This window comes from Sinocyclocheilus anshuiensis, unplaced genomic scaffold (assembly GCF_001515605.1).
Source record: "Sinocyclocheilus anshuiensis isolate Anshui unplaced genomic scaffold, SAMN03320099.WGS_v1.1 scaffold420, whole genome shotgun sequence".
Classification (NCBI taxonomy): Eukaryota; Metazoa; Chordata; class Actinopteri; order Cypriniformes; family Cyprinidae; genus Sinocyclocheilus; species Sinocyclocheilus anshuiensis.
Genome location: NW_015557082.1, coordinates 349,344 through 368,531, shown reverse-complemented (window position 1 = coordinate 368,531; position 19,188 = coordinate 349,344). Strand labels below are relative to the sequence as shown.

Below are 19,188 nucleotides of genomic sequence, written 5' to 3'. Positions count from 1 at the left end.
GTTTTAGGTAGGCGTGGCTGACTCTTAACTTTTATAAAGAATATCTCTTTGGATTTGAGACTTTAGTCTTTGCAACTTTACAGATCTTCTTTATGCAACAAGAGCTTTTAACACTCCAAAGAGAAAGGAAAAATTGAAATCGCATCATATGACCCCTTTAAAGTTGTCCAAATGAAGTTCTTAGCAATGCATGTTACTAATCAAAAATTAAGTTGTGATATATTTACGGTAGGAAATTTACAAAATATCTTCATGGAACAATTTTTTAAAAATTGAAAAATCAAAGAAAAATAGATAATTTTGACCTATAAAATGTATTTTTGGCTATTGCCACAAATATACCCGTGCTACTTATGACTGGTTTGGTGGTCCAGGGTCACAATTGTTCTACTAAAAATACATTAAAAACAGTATACATTTTATTTTCAAATTTAAATGATTTAAATTCATTTTTTTTAATGGCTTAAAGTAAAAATTTAGGTGGTGTATCTGTCCAGAATTTATCCAAATTAAACAGTCTCATTATAAAGTTTAAATGTTGGCATAAGTAGCTTGTAACCTTTTTATTTCTTCAAAAGGAGCATCAAAACAAGCAGCTTCTGTAATTTGATTAATATTTGAAAAACGTTTGTTAGTGTGGTGTAACCAAGATTCAGGTAGCCATTTTGTTTTGTTTTTTATGTGACAGCAAAACCTAGCATTACTGATATAAAAACAAACAGTTTATTCATTTTAAAAGGGTAACCACAAAACATCCTAATTTTAATATTGTTTAGGTTGTGTACACTCCATATATTGTAGTGCTTTTTCTTGATAGTCACACAACTTAGCATTTTTGGAGTCTTTAAATTGTAGAAAATGATATAAATCAATGTAATGTATGAAACCATCAAACACAAAGACAACATTTCCATGCCACGAACTAATTTATAAACGATTTCTCCTTTTAATTATCCCAAGGCATCCTTATTTGTCACTGACCCACATACATAAACAAATACAGCACTGAACAGATCAATCCATGCGCCTTATGGGTTCCCACTCCCACCGCAGCCTGAAATGAGTGTAACTTGAGAATTTAACTCTTTGCTTCTGGTTACCACAAGCCAAACCCCTTCTCTTTTTGCACAGGGGGGGCATGCGTTTGTCTGGAAGAAAACAACTCGCATGTCCCATTGAAAAACAGAGAGAGAGAGAGAGAGAGAGACAAAAGAAGCTGTGGCTACGTTGAGTGTCACGTCTTGGGAGCACGATAGCTGGCCATCCACTTGGTTTCTTTATTATTTTCATCAGTAAAACACATCAAGGGCGGGGGAGCTCTGAAGGCCGAACGCGTGCATTCTGATATTTGGAGGTGCGTCGTAGCGTGGGACTCGATACCGGACTGGGCGCATCTTATATCGCGCGATAAAGCAGAACAAAGGGAGTCTTGAGCGAGGAATCCTGGAGCCGCCGAAGCAGGGCCAAATGTTCTTCTGAGTCCCACAGAACGGCGCAAACTCTTCTGAAACAACATTTAAGGCTACACCGAAACAGAAGACCCTCGAACCGCAACAAACCCGTTATTCACCATGTTTCCCCAGAATCGACCCTCGGTAAGTTACCTTACTCCCTAAAATGACCGTCTACTTGATGCGCAATGCGCTTTTGTACGTTTCATATATAGGCTAAAACAAAGTCTGTTTGTACCCCGTGTCTCATTATTTGGGTTAAACGTTAACATGGATTGTGAAACTGTAGTTGGCCGAGTAGTGCTACTCATCAGGGCATGATTAGATCAAATCAAGCCACACTAAAATGTGCTTTTAAATAGGAGGTAACCAATGCGATCAATTTAATCAATGTGCTTAAAGGATACTATTTCTCCTTTATGTTACTGTTAGTGTACCCCATTTCATGTTGTAGGCAGATCTTTGTATTTCTGCTGTTTTAACTACTGATGTACTATAAGTTGCAAGAGGTGCCACACTTCTTTTCACCGTTCATACATTTAAGTTTTATTACTTTTCAGATTTCAGTACTGCATTAACCTCCAATGTGACCATCCTTTGATGCCGCTCTTTTAGACTTGTATTTTTTTCTTTATGCTCTAAGTTACATTTTTTTCCTCGTATGCTATTTTTGATTGTTGTTTTTAGCGTAAGGCATGCAACGTATCTTAAAGGAAGCTAAGCTAGTTGGGATTTTAGTATTAGTGGTATATCAGCTAGGCCAATAAATCAGCCAATGTTTGAACATTTTGAAGTTAATCGGTCGATAATTGCATTGCTTGGTCGATTAATACGTACGTTAGCTGTGTCAGAATAGTTCAAAAGTCCTGTCAATATATAGTGCACAATGTGTTATATAGCAAATATTGGGGAAACGATGTTTGGTTTAGTGTACATCTCAATTGCTGTAATTAAAATGTAAGCCTGTATCACAGATATATCGAGCGTGATTTTGGTCATCCTGCTCTCTGGTTATCGTATTGGCTGTTGAAAAACCCATATTGGTCAGCTGTTATTTAATAAATGTCAGTTATCATTGAACACACTGGACTGATTGAATCAAGCTATGTGTTAAAATCCTTCCTGAGGTTTCTCTACAGTCGCCATACACCCCTCCCCCAGGACCCCCAACCTTCCCTAAGAATGCTTTGACATTCATTTCCTAAGGGATGGAAATTAGATTCCACTGGGGTGTGCAATTTCGTGATCTGAAGGAGATGTGCGGTACATAGATGAAGTATTTTGGTTTTCCACCCCTTTTAGTTGTTGCTCTGCAGTGACCAGGTTGCTCGGTTCTTTTCTTATTTCTCTTTAGAATGATCGATTGGGTCCAACCTGTTTTTCCAGGGCACCCAGCTAGTTCTGAATATGGCCTCTTTCCACTCACCTTGAACAGCCCGAAACATGAAGAGGTGGTTGGGATGTGATACAGCTATGTTTCGTCATCTTAATAAGAGATCTTCTTTAGTCCAAATCATAGCTTTACGGTTTTAGATATAACCTGTAAGTATTCATATAAAAAAATCTGAAGAGAGATTAACTATGGCACAGATATTTAATTTAGTCAATTATGAGTGACTATGTCTTGATGAAATTGGAATAAGACCGTATGCGTTAAATAAAGAGGTTGAAACACAGACAGAACCAACCCACTCATTTCTCAGCGTGTGAACAAGGTTAATACATCCGAAAATTATCATCTTGTTTAAAACAAGCAATTTAATACAAAACCTTTTGTTTGATGTAGGGATGGCTTCAGTCAAAAATCTCTCTTCATTTCCCCTCTTAACCAAAACAATAATTTTCATGCTAAGTAGTAAGTCCATCAGTTTTTTGCTTTCAAAGTGCTTTTACCATTTGAATGGGAGAGTAAGTGGTTGTTGTACACAGTTTAACTTTAGGCTAATAGAGAGAGTAATACCTATGTTTTTTGGGGTTAAATAAGGTTTTTATATTCAGATAAGAGAGAAAATTATTTGCACCTGTATTTATATTGCTTTTGAGTAATGCAAACAAAAAAACGGGATTGTTTACATATAAGGCTGCATACGACTACTTTTACATTGTCATAGAAGTGAAAAATCTTAATCGGCAGGTTGAAATAGTGGGCAGTTCCTACAAATTGCCTACTGACACCTGCTGATTGGTCCTAATTCTGGCTTCTGGAGGGATCTGCTCCAGCTAAGACATCTCCAGCAGAGGAGCACCACTATCCTTCCTATGTAAGGTATTTCTCAGTATTCCTCCCTGACGCTGTTCCCATATCCTCCAGCCTTCTGTATTCAGAGGAATCCAAGTGAAATCAGGGCATGGCCCATTCCGGCCATGGCACCCTCAGCCAAGTCACCCTCAGTTTGCAAAAGTCATTGGGAGAAAGCAGGGAATTCCTTGAAACCTAAAGAACAAACAGGCTGCGGGTTACCTCATAAAGGAAGCACCTAGAGCAATTACCACAGCTGACAAGCCAACGTCGCGGCGCTGCTAATGTATCCTGACAGCGGGGAAATTTGAATAACGAGCTTGCAGAGAGGATAGAGAAAAGATGTGTGATGTTAATGAAGCAGGTGCCTGGCACCATACTACACCCCACATCCCCTCCCCCATCTAAGTAAGGGATTACTGGGGCATTCCTTAAAGCTCCATGCTGCAATGAAACAAGGCCGTACCTAGGTCAGATTCTCGGGGAGGTTCTTTAAAATGCAAATGGCTGCCGGTTGTTGACACTGTATTCGAAAGATTTCATATACAATGCAGGAACTTCAAACGTTGCTTCGGAAAGCATCGCCTGGTTCCTTGGATTTGTGTGTACACCTAAAAAGAGGTTCTTATTCAAATAGTTCAGAGATACAGAAAGTCCATTCCAATTATTTTTAGCCTCAGTCCTTCTCCACCCCATTTCCTAGGGTGGATGTTTATGTGAAAGCTTAATTTTTTAAGGAAAACATGATATAATTAGCGGGCTTCACTTGGTGAGGCTCCCATGAAAAGACACCTAAAGAGAATATACAACTGTTTCTAAGGCACAGTTATAATTTAAACAATTAACTCAGTGAAGAGTTTGGAGAATCCCAAATTGGGCTCTGTAGCTATTCTCTGGGAATGGAAACGTCAAGCGTGTGGTCAGTTTTTTCCAAGAGATTTGTGTGTGAAAGCAGAAACGGCTTTATCAAAGGTTAGGCCACCATGTTGACAGGTTTTGGGATGTTGGTCATCATGGCCGGCCGCTGCATTTCACAGGCTGTGTAGCAATTCTCGGATACAGGCCATGTGGGAGTCTTGTAGGCCCCTCTGCCAGACCTCTTACGGAAAGAAAGAAGCTGTGGTTTGGACAGCTCAGTGGACATAGGCGCAGTAGTGTTTAGCAGCTTCTTCTTCGTTTAGTGTCTTTGTAAGTGGGTGGGCATGGGGATTTGGAAGATCATTATGGTTTGATGCAACAAAACATGTAATTAGAGGAGAAGAAATGAAAACATTGCATGAAACATTGCATGCAGCATTGCATGCACACTCACACTTTCCAAGACACATTGTGAGTGTGGTAAAGAAACGAACATGGACATGTCTATAATCTATAGACTGGGCTTTTCATAGTATCTAGACAGCTCAAGCTATAATTTCAAGCAGACTCCAACTTTATCGTGACCTGTCCCTTACTAGAGGTCATGTGAGAACTTCTTTGCAATTCTTCACTCGTCCAAAAAGGAGAGAATTTTGCCATGATTGAAGTCATTACTGCCTCAAGCTGTCTTTTTCTTTTGTGACACGTGTGCATGGCATAATATAAGATTTAATCAGTTCAGTCAACTTGGGTTTTCAGAGTTTTGCCATAATGCAGATTACTATGTCTGTGACTCTCGCTAAGACGAGAGTGGCCCACAATGCCCTGCCAGGTCCATGCCAGGTTAAACCCTTGTTGTGAAACTGTCGAGGTAAAGTGGACCATTTATTGTGACAACCATCAAGGAAAGTTGCCCAGAGAATTTACAAGCCGATTTTGCCTGTGAAGCAGGTTATAAGAACACTGAATCAAAATGGCTGCAATATTGAGACCGGACACTAGGGCTGGACAATTTTTTCAATAACGGTGATATGATTTTTAAACACATTTCCGATATTTCAAAAAACATTTTCGTAAACTGAAAAAAATAAAAATAAAAATGATCAAAATAAATTGATGTGTGTAATATATCGTGATATAAATTTTGGCCATATCGTCCAGCCCTACCGGACACACAGAAAGAACCTCAATAATGGCCTCTCAGAGGTGGTGACACTCTGTGGTTTTGGAAACCTGAATGTCTAATTAATGAACATTGAGTCTCCAAGAAGCTCCATGCGACTCGCTCTTTGGTCTCAGCCTTTCAGTGAAGGCCTGCTCTCTTTGTCGTTCCTTTTTTCTTTCTTCCGGAAGCCTCTTTGCACCTGTACGCAAAATTAAATAAAAAGAGGTGAATATCAGAGTGAGAGGCTGGGTGGGGTAGAGAGAGAGAGGAGATAAAGAGGAAGAAGGGAATAGAGCCAAGTGTCATTCCCCCTTCCTCCCGCCTCTTCCCCGTCAAAAGGCCTTCCTCCTCTTGTTCTCCAGACTCTTTTCTTTGGCTTGTGAGGAGTAATTGTAGTGTGTGTGTGTGTGCTCCCTGCTAGGCCAGAGCTGTGAGAGCCGGGGATCTGGACAGCAGATTGAAATGCAGGGCTGGAGAGAGGAGCTCGTTAGAGTCTCTAACAATGCGCCATGTCTCCCATGAGCCGAAGGCCGAGAGGCTCCATTCTCCCCGTGTAGTTTGGTCCAAGCCCCCCTCAAACTGCCCCCCCAGTACTCCAAGCCTGGTGCCCCGACATAGGGTGACCCCTTTCACCCACAGACACTCTCCACCCCCCATTCGATATTTGCAGCTACATCTGTCCCCATCCCTCCAAGACCAGCTTTAAGCTTAAACTGTCCATGTACTGTGTCTTTCATTTTCTCCGTAACTCTTGGATAAGTCAAGGCCTTTACAGTGTTAATGCAGGTCACACATGCTCATAACACCCTATGACACTTTGCCAATGGTTAGCTGTTCAAGTGCTTGGCAGTAAATGCGACTACCGTCAAAACCAAATGCTCCATGCTAATTGAAGTAATGGGGCTTTATGCGCTTTCACATTTGATCAATCATGTCCCTTTTGGCGGTTTTCCCCTCTTTTAGCTCATTAGAAGAAGAGTTTCCCATGAGAAGTGCGAGAACCCCTGTGAGGTGTAGTCATGAGCTTGAGGACCTTCGTCAGTAGAAGTGCAGAAGACAGATAGACGGATGGACAGGCCCTACTGTACAGCACATAGGCTTTTGTTTGCCTGTCTGTCTGCATTACCCTGAGGCCAAGCTCCTAATTGCTGGAGCTGGCGGAATTCAGTTAGCTTGGTGGGGTCCCACCCTTCTTGCGCCCTCTTCTAATCCATGCTTAATTTTAAACAAATGTCTTAATTCTAGCAGCAAGCATGGTCCCCACACCAATCCCTCATCCTCAGCAAACCCACAACCAATGTGATATAGACACGCATCTGTCTGTAATGCTTTATCTGTTTACAATGCAGCCTATGTCATGGAACTACCCCAACCCCCATCCTCTCTCATTCTTTCATTGGTTTCTCTCTCATTCTGGGGAGCTTGTCTTTCATCAGTGTCCTTCATTTCTGCCATGTGCACAGCACTCTCTATCACGCTCACAGACCTCTGTGCAATGAGTTCCTCAAATCACGTTCGCACTGAATGAATTGTCTGGTTTTTGAAGAATACATAATTCACTGTTTTAAGCCGAGTTTCATTATAAGTGTTGAAATGATTAACAGATCCAGGTCCATGCGTTAGGCCCGACAGTTGCCAGAAATCTTCATCCATTTAAAAACAAATTTCAGATGCTAACTCTCCTTTATTTTCCCACATAGGCACCTTTGCAACCACCCCTTGGGTCCTCTGCTTCAGCTGCTGCAGCTGCGGCCGCTACAGCATCGGGGTTGACCCAACCTCTAAAACTCACTTACCCCGAGACCCTGGACCGCATAAAGGAGGAATTTCAGTTCCTGCAGACACAGTATCACAGGTACAACCCCCTTTCTAATACATATATGCGCTAAGCTCTAAGATGTCTAATGTCAGTATTATCGAGAATCATTATTCCCAAGCCTGTGATTTAGTCATCCCACGCGAGGGTGTCTTTGCAGAATTCCTGATGCAGTGCAATTGTTGGGCTATAAAAAAAAGGTTAAAATGTCAGTGGTTAGAGTTTTCAGGTTGCTTTCTTGTGGTAGCTAGTTTTGTGCTTTCCCGAAGATGTGTGTGAGCTCTAACCAGCCATACCAAGATGACAGACTTCACCCCCAACAGCTAGCCATCCATCTGATCAACCTTCTACACCATGGGTGTCTAGTTCTGCACCTGGAGGGCCATTCTCTTGCAAAGTTTAGGTCTAACAGTTGTTAAATGCACCTGAACTGGTCTTCTGGATTATTATAAACTTCCATGGGAGGTTATTGCAAAAAGGTGGCCTTCCAGGAGCAGGATTGGACGCCTCTATTCAACACCAGCTGGAATTTCTAACAAGTAGGGCATAGAATTTTTGTTAGTATTCAACAGAAATCCCTTGCTGTAGCTTCTGAATGGGAAAGGCCCACCACATTCTCATAACACACACGTGCACCTTTGATTCTGTGGGTATGTGTTTGATGTGTACTCTGAGGCTGAGGAATGTGGCCAGACCAGGCATGACCCATGTATGATTTCTGGTAGGTGCTGGCATCCTCTCCAGTATGGTAGTCCATGCCCCTTCTGCACACTCTTACACCCCTCCTTATTACTGGCAAGCTTTCACACGGCTGCAGCTTTGATTCCTCATGCCAGATTCGGCAAATCCACCCAGTCCCCACATTCCTATTGTTAAGTCTCTTGTGTTCCCGCCTTCGGAGTTCAGTCAAATAAGCTCAAAAATCCTCTGTACAAGCACAGTTCAGCCCTGCTGATGGATGCTGGTTTTACACTTACGTATATCTGCCTGGATAGTTATGGTTGAATTTGTTCAAAATCTTTCCCAGGAGCCAACAGCGAAGCAGTTACTTTATGCACCCTTCTAAATTAATTTAATGGATAATACGGCCCTCTATTGGTCTCCCAGTGAGTTTTTAAGAGTTGTTCATCTGCTCTTGCTTTTTGCAGTTAGCTGTTGCTCGGATATCTAATGAATCTGGCTTAAGCCTGATGCAGAGGACCAAACACCTGCACAATTGTTATCAAATTAGTGCAGGAGGTAATTCTCTTGTTGGGTGTTTATTATTACAGCATTTCAACATAAGTTTAATACTTTACTCAAGACCTAATAAACTGCATTTGCATTAGTAAAATAATGTATGATCCAATCAGCACAGTATGCAAATACTTCATGCAAGTTATGCTTGTTAATCAATATTAATTTTAAATGTGATTTTGGTCTGAATTAAAAGAACGATGTGGGCACTTTATTTCTTTCATTCTTTTCCATTATATTTCCTTTTTACCATCTAGAGCGACAAAACAAAGAGCAGAAGATGTGCATTAGGTGTGCAATTGATGCTTTTGTTTCATTCTCGTGCTGCCACAGAGAGTGATGGGAAATGTAGATAATTTGGCTAAAACCGTGGCATTTTCTGGCAAGTCTTATTACTGTCTTTCATTAGTGGTGCACAAACTGTCTGAATACTACACCGTAGAGTCAAGATTGACAAGTATTATGATCAATAGCACTTAGCTTCTGCCATGAAGTTCTAATTGATGTGCCTCCCAACTCAACTTATGGGCTCGAAGAAAATCCAGTTTCCCCACTCATAATTATAGCCAGTATTGCTAATGTATGCTTATCCCGTAAATACCATCTTTCCAACACAACAAAGCAGCATTATAATTTGAATGTCAAACATTGTGAGTTCAAGTCAATGGGTGATTTTACAGTTTGACTTAAATTTCTTGATAGCACTGTAATTAGCCCCTGAATGGCACTTCGTGAGGCATTACAATGTGAAGTCTGAAATCGCAGACCTTCTTTAGGTCAGACAACAAGATTAGCAGAGGCCTTCCCATGGTGTTCAGATGCGGCATTTCCCATAAGAATTCTCCTGCCACGGAGCTGGTCCTGCTCCAGGTAGAACGTGGCAAGCACACACGGGACACGCCAGACAGGCACATTATGTTGGCTATATGTGGCATGGCTTAGATTTTAATTTTAGTTCTCATAATTTATGTCTGGAGGCTGATTGTTGTTGGATTAAAGGACAGGAAAGAGTCAGAGCTAAAGAGATTTGGCAAGATGAGCTGGGGTGAGGTATGTTTGTGTGTGGGCACTGGTCTATGTGAGAAGCACACTTAGGCCGAGGTCAGGTTACAGTGCAAGGTCCGGCAGGAAATGTGAACTGGGCAGGAACTGCATAACAAAGTGAGCTGCTCCATACCATGCTGTGTTGCTTGCAGCGCTGCACATGTTTTGGATATGTCTCTGCGTGTTCGTGATCGTGTGTTTAGGTTTGGGTGTTTTTTGTGTAGAAGGCCTCTAATCAGCAGACAGGAGAGCTTTAGACCGGAGGTTCTCATTACAGTAGTTCTTGCTTTGCCCAGCCCTTTTCTGAACACACAAGCTCACACACATCAGCTCACCTACCTTGCTAATGTGTCCTCTGGGTTTGCAATGGCTCAGACATAAAGACAGCCAACCCACAGACAGCCACCCGCACACAAAGAGCATTGCGCTGATACCCATGATTCCTTCTTTGTGCCAAGACAGAGTGGACTTTTTAGTGGATTCTAGGCATCTTTATGCAGTCTGGGGTTTGTGGTTTAGGTCTGCTTTGCTGGATACATCTGTATGTGTGTGGCCCGGCATTCCCCCTTCGAGCGCGTGTGTATTTAAGCGCATGTGTTTGTGGTGGGTGGTTTGGTTCGCAATTGCGCTTTAATGTCGGTGTGTGTCTGACAAGAGTTTTTCATCAGAGATGTTTGCTGTATACTTGCATCGACAGTGCTGTTTTAGTTTCTACCATGTGAAATAACGTGGGCATGGTCTTGTTTTATGGCATTACGGTTTGCCACCTTAATGTATGGCTAGGAAAACTTGTGTGTGCATTGTACGATTGTTCAGGTAGCTAGCTATAAACATGCTAACCATTACATGCAATTGTTTTTAACTTGATTAACAGTTCAGCAGTCTTGGACCTTAGTATTTAATTTCTGACAGGAATGAAGATGAGGCTGTGAAAAAGACGTACAGTGGGTTCAGTGGATTGTACTTTTGTTTAACATAGCAATTGTTCAGCTGACGAAACATCTTTCTGAAAAACTTTCAATAGACAAATGTAGACAAAAAATGACCTGATCTAGGAATCAGTATGCATCTATGGCTCTGGCATTTGTTGACCTAAAGAAAAATAACCATTAGCGCCCCCTGTGGCAATGCTGAGAATGCAACATTTAATTATGTTGCTTTATAAATCTGTAATTTCTGAATACATGAAATGCATATGTGTTCATGCTCTAGCATAGAGCACATTTCAGGCTTCAAAGAGTGTATGAGTTTGCGTGTGCTGAAAATTTTCTGCAAAGGCAAAACCTTCATCAATCCTTTCTCTGGCAGTAATGGGGTTTAATTTAGCTCTGAACTGGACTATTTCACTAACTAATCACTATGTGTGTGTGCGCTTTAAGCAGAGAGATGAAAAAGCACTACGAGAATACAGAAGACACAAGGGCTTTTACTAATGAGGCACAGGCATGGCAAATGAAGATGAGATCTGTGAGGAAGTGTCCTCACTTTCTCTAATTGGACTGATTCTCCTCACCGTCAGATTGAACATTTGCTTTTTCACTCAGATTTCTCATTCAGGCATTACGCTTCGAGTCTTCGTTATGAATTCACTCTGTTGTGGTGTGCGAGATGATTAAAAGTGCAGTTAGCCCGTGTGTACATATTGAAGTAATGGTGCTTTGCTGGCAGGATTGCTGTGGCGCAGGCAGCCTGCAGATTTGATGCACGTTCAGATGATCATCTTATCGGCTGTCAGGGAAAGAAAGAGACCTCTCTTTCTCTTTTTTTTTTTTTTTTTCTCTTTTTTTTCTTTATCTCCCTTTCTCATTGTGTGGTTTTGAGGTTTAGTAATTAAGGGTGGGAATCTTTAGGTACATCGTTTATGTGCCTTAATTCCATGTCAGTTTGGGTTGATTTTAGGGCAGGGTTTTGACACAAATTTCATGATTCAATTCTCATTCACAAGCTTTCGATTCAATTCAATATCGATTATTTTGGATATAGGGCTGGGTTTTGACACAAATTTCACAATTCGATTTGATTCTCATTCACAAGCTTGCGGTTCAATTCGATTACCGATTCGATTCAATATCGATCATTTTGGATATATATCATGTAGGCCTACGGTACATGCCAAATTTTCTCAAGGAAAAAAAAATCTCTCAACTAATGCTGTAAAATATACATGAGAGTCAGTTGGTACTACCATTACTATAATTGAAGGTTAAAATTGACTGATTTGTTAAAATTACACTTAATGAATTTTTTAAAAATAATAAAGTTACAATTACATAATAATATTTCTACTTCAGTTCGTTTTTTTGAAATATAAACATAATGGTGGCTGTCATAAAAACATAAATTAAATTAACATAATTTATCCAAACATAAATTAAACATTGAAGAACAGTAACATTTATAATGAATATGTTATATGGTGCATACAGGTGCATCTCAATAAATCTCCATGCCATGCCGAATTGAGGCAGTAATTAAAGCAAAAGGAGCCCCTACCAAGTATTGAGTACATGTACAGTAAATGAACATACTTTCCAGAAGGCCAACAATTCACTAAAAATGTTTTTTTTTATTGGTCTTATGAAGTATTCTAATTTGTTGAGATAGTGAATTTGTGGGTTTTTGTTAAATGTGAGCCAAAATCATCACAATTAAAAGAACCAAAGACTTAAACTACTTCAGTCTGTGTGCATTGAATTTATTTAATACACGAGTTTCACAATTTGAGTTGAATTACTGAAATAAATGAACTTTTACATGACATTCAAATTTATTGAGATGCACCTGTATATTTAGCAAAATGCCCCTCTCTACAGTTTATTTTTCTATCTGACTAAGTTTATGGTCACCAAATAATTTTTTTCTGAGGTAAATTTGACATTACGTGACATTGTTTACAAGCCGTTATATTGACGTCTTTGTGCGGCTGAAACACTGATTGAGCGATTACGTGAGACAGGATACGGTAAAGTTATACTCTTTCTTTTAACTTACCTTCGGATGTGTAGTCATGTTTATTTTGTGCTGAAAATGGTATTAATGTGGAGGAGATGTTCACGTGCGCCTCACGCTGCCGCATCTGTTGATCGAGGTGCTACAGCGATCTGTCACTCCACATTAAACAGCGCCAAAATGGCATTTATTGTTTGAATACTGCAATACAATGGAAAGAATTTGAAATCTGAGACTTTGTTTCATATTAAAAGTACCAAAGCACAATGCTTATTGCGGTTTATTGGATGGGAGGTGCGCTTCAACGTTCCGTCCATTAACTGAAAACAGGCTAGAATAATCGATTCTAGGGATTTAAGAATCGATATCGTTCCGTAGAAATGAGAATCGATTAATGTCGAGATATCGATATTTTTTTACCCAGCCCTAGTTGATTTCAATTGATTTTGGTGTTTTAGACAAAATATTATAGAATTTGAAAAGCACCCTCTCGCACTTGCATTACACCTGTATTTACTACTTTTTTGCTTTGTCACCTAACACACATTTAACCATTCAAAGTTCAAGCGTCATGATGCATGCTAAAAGAGACTTGCGTTATAAAGTACACCACTTATAATTAAAGATGGGAACAACTTTTCTAATCTTTGACATTAAGATCAATAATACCAAGTTGTCACATGGTTACTAAGGGTAAAAGCATAGTTCACCCAAAAATGAAAATTGTCATTAATTACTCACTCTCATGTCGTTCCAAACTTGTGAGACCTTCGTTTATCTTCTGAAAACAAATTAAGATATTTTTGATGAAATCCGAGAGCTTTCTGACCCTGCATAGACGGCAACACAACTACCACATTCAAGGCCTAGAAAGGTAGTAAGGACATCATTAAAATAGTCCATGTAACATCAGTGGTTCAACCAAAAGAAATAAAGTCATTATTTTTCGTTTTCTTTGCGCACAAAAAGTATTCTCGTAGCTTCATAAAATTAAGGTTGAACCACTGATGACACATGGACTATTTTAATGATATCCTTACTACATTTCTGGGGCTTGAACGTGGTAGCTGCATGAACAAAGGTCTTACGGGTTTGGAATGACATGAGGGCGAGTAATTAATGATAGAATTTTCATTTTTGGGTAAACTAGGCCTATTCCTTTAAAATGGTAAATTGTTGTAAGGGGTAGAACAACTAATGCTCAGTGATTGTTTGGACTTGCAGAACCTTCCAGTTGCTGTTGTTTATTGCGTGTCGAGGTGTCCTGCCTGCGTTTAACAGATTTGACCTTTTGAAGTTTAATTCCACATTAGCCTTGATTTACCTCTCTAAATCCACTCCAGCCTCGTGGCATGCTGAACTCCCTATGCCCTTTTTCCAAGTGGGAGACGCTGCAGAATTTAAATGATGGTATTTATATCTCGTAATCTATGTAAATATAAGCCCAAAAACAGATCTAGCATCTTTATCCAATGAACCTGACAATATTCTGAGCTGTCATGCTGTTTTCTCCAACTTCCCCTACGATTTTGCACAAGTGAGCGATGTCTTCACCGCATCGCATAATTGAGGCCAACTCATTCAGGCGAGCTGGGAAATAAATAAATAACGAGCACCGATAGATTTGTCAGTTCTTGGAAATCCTGCGATGGGGGCGCTCTTCCTCACTCGCGGTGATAAATGAGTCAATTATCGACGGTTGTGCGCAGTCAGTGAAGGAGAGCGGATGTGCCGTTATTACCTGTTGCGGTGCAGTAATGTTGCGGTATTAATCATATTCTAATTTTCCCAGGCCCTCCTGCGCGCTCGCATAAAACTGACGGCTGCAAATAAGTCCGTGTGTAAAGAGCTGAAATACAGCCAAGAGACGAGAGCGAGTGTGCTGTTTTGATTGTAGTTGATTGATTCAATATTGGTGTGTGAGGTATCTGTCTATCTGTCTTTGTCTTTGTTTGTCTGTCTTTACATCTAATTAATTTGTCTTTGTGCATCTGTCTGTCTATCTGTCTGTATCTGTTTATATCTATCTATCTATCTATCTATCTATCTATCGTGTCCATCTATATTTTGATACTTTGTAGCTATATATCTTATAAATGTCTGTCCATCTGTTTCTCATCTTGTCTGTCTTCATTTTTGGTCTTATTCATTATCTATCTATATAGCTGTTGGTTTGTCTCTCAGTCTTTGCATCTATTTTTTGTTTCTTTGAGTGTCTGTTTTACTTCTATCTGTCTGTGTTTGTCTTTCTGTGTCTTTTTTGTCTCTTTGTTGTTGTTTTTTTCCGTATATCTTGTATGTGTTGGTTTGTGTCTCTGTCTGTCTTTCTATGATTTTGTCTTTACATGTCTAACTTGTATTTGTCTTTCTATATATGCATCTGTGTCCCTGCCTATCGTTCTGTCTGTCTTTTCAGTCTTTCTGTATGTCTCTTATGTCATCTGTTTATCTGTATGTGTCTCTATTTCTGTCTTGTAAATCTTATGGGGCTATATATAGCCTAGTGAATATCTATCTGCCAATCTGTCTCTTTCTGGCCTTCTGTCTTCATTATCTGTCTGTCTTTACATCTATCTTGTCTTTCTATATGTCTGTGTCTGTTTTATTTTTATCCGTCTTTCTATTTTTGTCTCCATCTTGCGTCTCTGTGTTCCTTGTCCGTCTTTACATCTAACTTGTGTTTGACTATTTCGATCTGTGTCTCTACTCTATATCTTTCTGTCTGTCCGCATCTTGTCTATATTGTCTATCTTTTATGTCTGTCTAAATCCTATGTCTACATCTTTTGTCTTTCTTTATTCTGTTTTTATATCTCTGTATATTTATGCGTGTCTATTTCTGTCTTGTAAATCTAATGTGTCTATATATTGTATATCTGTCTGTCAGTGTGTCTCGTTCTCTAGTTAATTTTCTTTCTTCATTATCTGGCTTTGTCTCTCGGTTTGTGTTCCTATCTCTTTCTGTGATGTCTTTTTATTTGTCTGTAATTGTCTGTTTTTGTCTTTGTCATCTCTGTCTATATATGTCTGAACACCCAAACAGTCCAGCAGAATCGCTCTTTCAACCAATCCAATAAAACATATCTCTTTCTGTTTCTTCTGCAGTCTGAAGTTGGAGTGTGAAAAGCTGGCCACAGAGAAGACAGAAATACAGAGACATTATGTCATGGTAAGACAAACACACACACACACACCCCAACTTAGTTTTGCATCAGGCATCAGATGCAACACGCATCCAAACAGCAGACATCTTTCTTCAGCCCTCAATTAGAAGTCTTTCAAACGCAGCTCATCCATCACAGAGAATGAGTTTTCAGAGCTGCTGCCATGTGCCTCAGTGCCCACAGATATGGCAGCTATGTGTGCCTGGCATGCCATTTGCTCTTGGCAGACGGCTTAACCCCTTTTCTCTGTCCGTTTTCTTTCTCTCCCTTTTTTTTTTTCTTCTTGGCTCATAATTTTTTTTTAGTGTGGGAGTCGCCTAGCAACACCGTGGGCTCTTGGCAGAGCTGGTGAATACAACAGGCAGCTGTCAGGCCAGCTTCTTTTATTGAAAGGGTCTTTCTATCCCTCCGTCTCTGTTGTTTTTACCCTTTTCTCTCTGCCTCTCCTTTCCTTTTTACTTTATTCTCTCTATCTAATAAAATTACACTTTTTTTTTTTTTTATCCTCCATACCAGAATTTAACCAGCTAGCTGAAAGGAATTGTTTACTAAAAAGTGAACCTTGTTTATTTACCGACATGGAACAGACAAGTAGGAGTTTTTGACTAAGTATTTGAACAACGAATAGACAAAAAAGTAGACCACATTGCTTGCTTCATATGGAAGTCTTATGAAGCCATTTTTGTGAGGAACACAGATTCTCTCAGACTTGTGAGAGAATATTATCAGGGTGAAAGGTGAATATTATCAGTAAATGTGGTGTTGAGCTGTGTTCTTTTCTTCATGTGGACTACATTTTTATAAAATACTCTTTAAAAATAACCACACATGGGTTTAGGATGATTTTTTTTTTTATCAGCTCTAAGCTGATTTCTATGGAAGCCCATTTCCGCCACTGAATAAAAAAATAAAAGATGTAATTGTGACTTTTTATCTCACAATTCTGACTTTTTTTCTCAGAATTGCGTGATATAAACTCGCAATTGTGAGTTAAAAAGTCATAATTGAGAGATATAAACTCGCAATTCTGAGAAATAAAGTCAGAATTGCGTGATATAAACTCGCAATTGCGAGACATAAAGTCGCAATTCTGATAAATAAATTCAGAACTGCGAGATATAAACTCACAATTCTGACTTTTTTTCTCTCAATTGCGAGTTTATATCTCGCAATTCTGACTTTTTTTCTCAGAATTGTGAGATATAAACTCGCAATTGCTAGTTATAAAGTCAGAATTTTGAGATATCAACTCGCAATTCTGAGAACATATCAGTCTTTTTCCCCCCTCAAAATTGGGCTTTAACTCGCAATTGTGACTTTATATCTCGCAATTCTGATTTTATAACTCGCAATTGCAAGTTTATATCTCACAATTCTGTGAAAAAAATCTGAATTGTGAGATAAAAAGTCGCAATTACCTTTTTTTTTTTTTAATTCAGTGGCGGAAACAGGCTTCCATAGATTTCTGCAATTTGTGGCAAGGTCTGCCTTTTCTAACAGTGTGATTACATTTACCATTGTTTGGCCAATTTTTGCAACACATTTCAATAGGAATCCATGCAATCAGAAATTTCAGATGAGAGTGAAAGTTTCCTCAGGCAGATTTCGCAACAGGTTCAAGTTGGTCACACATTCGTCACAATGAAAGTTGAAACCTGTTTAGTTTGAGTGTAACTTCTGTCATATATCGCTATACTGTTGACTGCAAAAAAATATATTTTTCTGTGCTCACACAGAAGCACACGGGAGCGTTTGAAAGCCGCGTATATCAGCGGATCCCTAATATATCTGCACATAGACGATCGCTGGCAGACGCCTGCTTTCAAACGCTCCTGTGTGCTTCTGTGTGAACGCTTCGCTCGGTGAAGACCGTGAAGCGATGATCTTTGTAGCCAATCACAGTCATATCTGTTGAGTGCGTGAACACAATGGCCAATCAGAGGTGTTTAAGAATCCGCTCAACAGCATTCAAATGTTAGCGGGAAATGGACATTTTTAAAATTTCAGTACGGACTGGTACCGAAGTCAGTACTTTTGACGACACTACACACCTCTGCAGAGTGACTTGATTTCCAATGATTTCCAAACAAATAATGACACTAATTAACATTTAAAACAGCCAACTCGAATACTCCTAGTATTTGTCAGTTTAATGATATCCTTTTCTTTTTTTCAGTACTACGAAATGTCCTACGGCCTCAACATAGAGATGCACAAACAGGTAAGTTTGCTGGTTCCCTCTGCTGATATCTTTTGATTTAGCAGTTTTACACCAATTATACTGAAACAACAGTCAAATGTTAAGGTAAACACATTTAAAGGGATAGTTCTCTCAAAAAAGAAAATTGTTGTCATTTACTCTCCCTCATGTTGTTCCAAAACTGTACGAGTTTATTTCTTCTGTTGAACACAAAAGTAGGGCTGTCACAATATCAGATTTTTTCATTACATTGTTTTATCATGGCCTCAAAAATTCACGATAATGATATCTCGTGATATCTATAGAAATCTTTCAAAATTAAAATAATAATAAATCATTCTATCAGTCAAATTAATCTTTATTTGTTTTTTTTTCTTTTTTGACCAATGAATCGCACCATTACATACAAAAGGAACAATTACACTAAACAGAAGCAACTAAAATGCTAACCGTTTTTAGTTTAGCACCGTGTCAAATACATATTATGAGAATAACTACATATTTTTATTCCAAACTTGTGTTACGGTGTCGATCGAGTGTTTGAAATAACTTCCGTCTGTGAACTGATAGTTATTTTATAGTATTCTATGCAGTGATGAAGGTGATGTCGATTTCCATTGTGATATAAATATACATTATCATATGAAAATACCTGAAATGGCTTGAAGAACACCGATAAACCATATACTGTTGTAACTGTGTGCTGATTCTCATGATATTTCATCATACAAAACATTTTTTTTTCTGCATTTTATACAGCAGGATGCTTTTGTCCATATAAAAGATTTCATGGAAAGTTATTTGTTTTATTAGTCCTATGAGTCTTACTTGTGGACTTTCTGCGCGAGGGTGCCCTCCGGTGTAGAGTATGAATGAAACAAATCTACGGTGGCCGAGAAGTGCAAAACAAATCACAATTCTGAAAACAAAATAACAAATTACAAACGCAAATGCAGGTCTAAAAAACAAAATAACAATTCAGAAAACACAACAACAATTCAGAAAACACAATGACAAATTCGAAAACAAAATAAGTCAGAAAACACAATGACAAATTCGAAAACAAA

The 19,188-nt window shown here is 39.2% G+C and overlaps 1 protein-coding gene across 1 annotated transcript in view; it reads left to right on the top strand.

Annotated features, from left to right (window-relative positions):
- The first annotated feature begins 1,186 nt into the window (after positions 1–1,186).
- The window catches only part of LOC107676966 (transducin-like enhancer protein 1), a 40,298-nt gene continuing 22,296 nt past the window's right edge, over positions 1,187–19,188 (top strand). The window contains exons 1-4 of the mRNA XM_016471730.1: positions 1,187–1,595; positions 7,414–7,568; positions 15,863–15,926; positions 18,098–18,142. Of these exons, the coding sequence (XP_016327216.1) occupies positions 1,572–1,595; positions 7,414–7,568; positions 15,863–15,926; positions 18,098–18,142 (288 nt within the window). The 5' untranslated portion in view covers positions 1,187–1,571. The remainder of the gene's footprint in view (positions 1,596–7,413; positions 7,569–15,862; positions 15,927–18,097; positions 18,143–19,188) is intronic.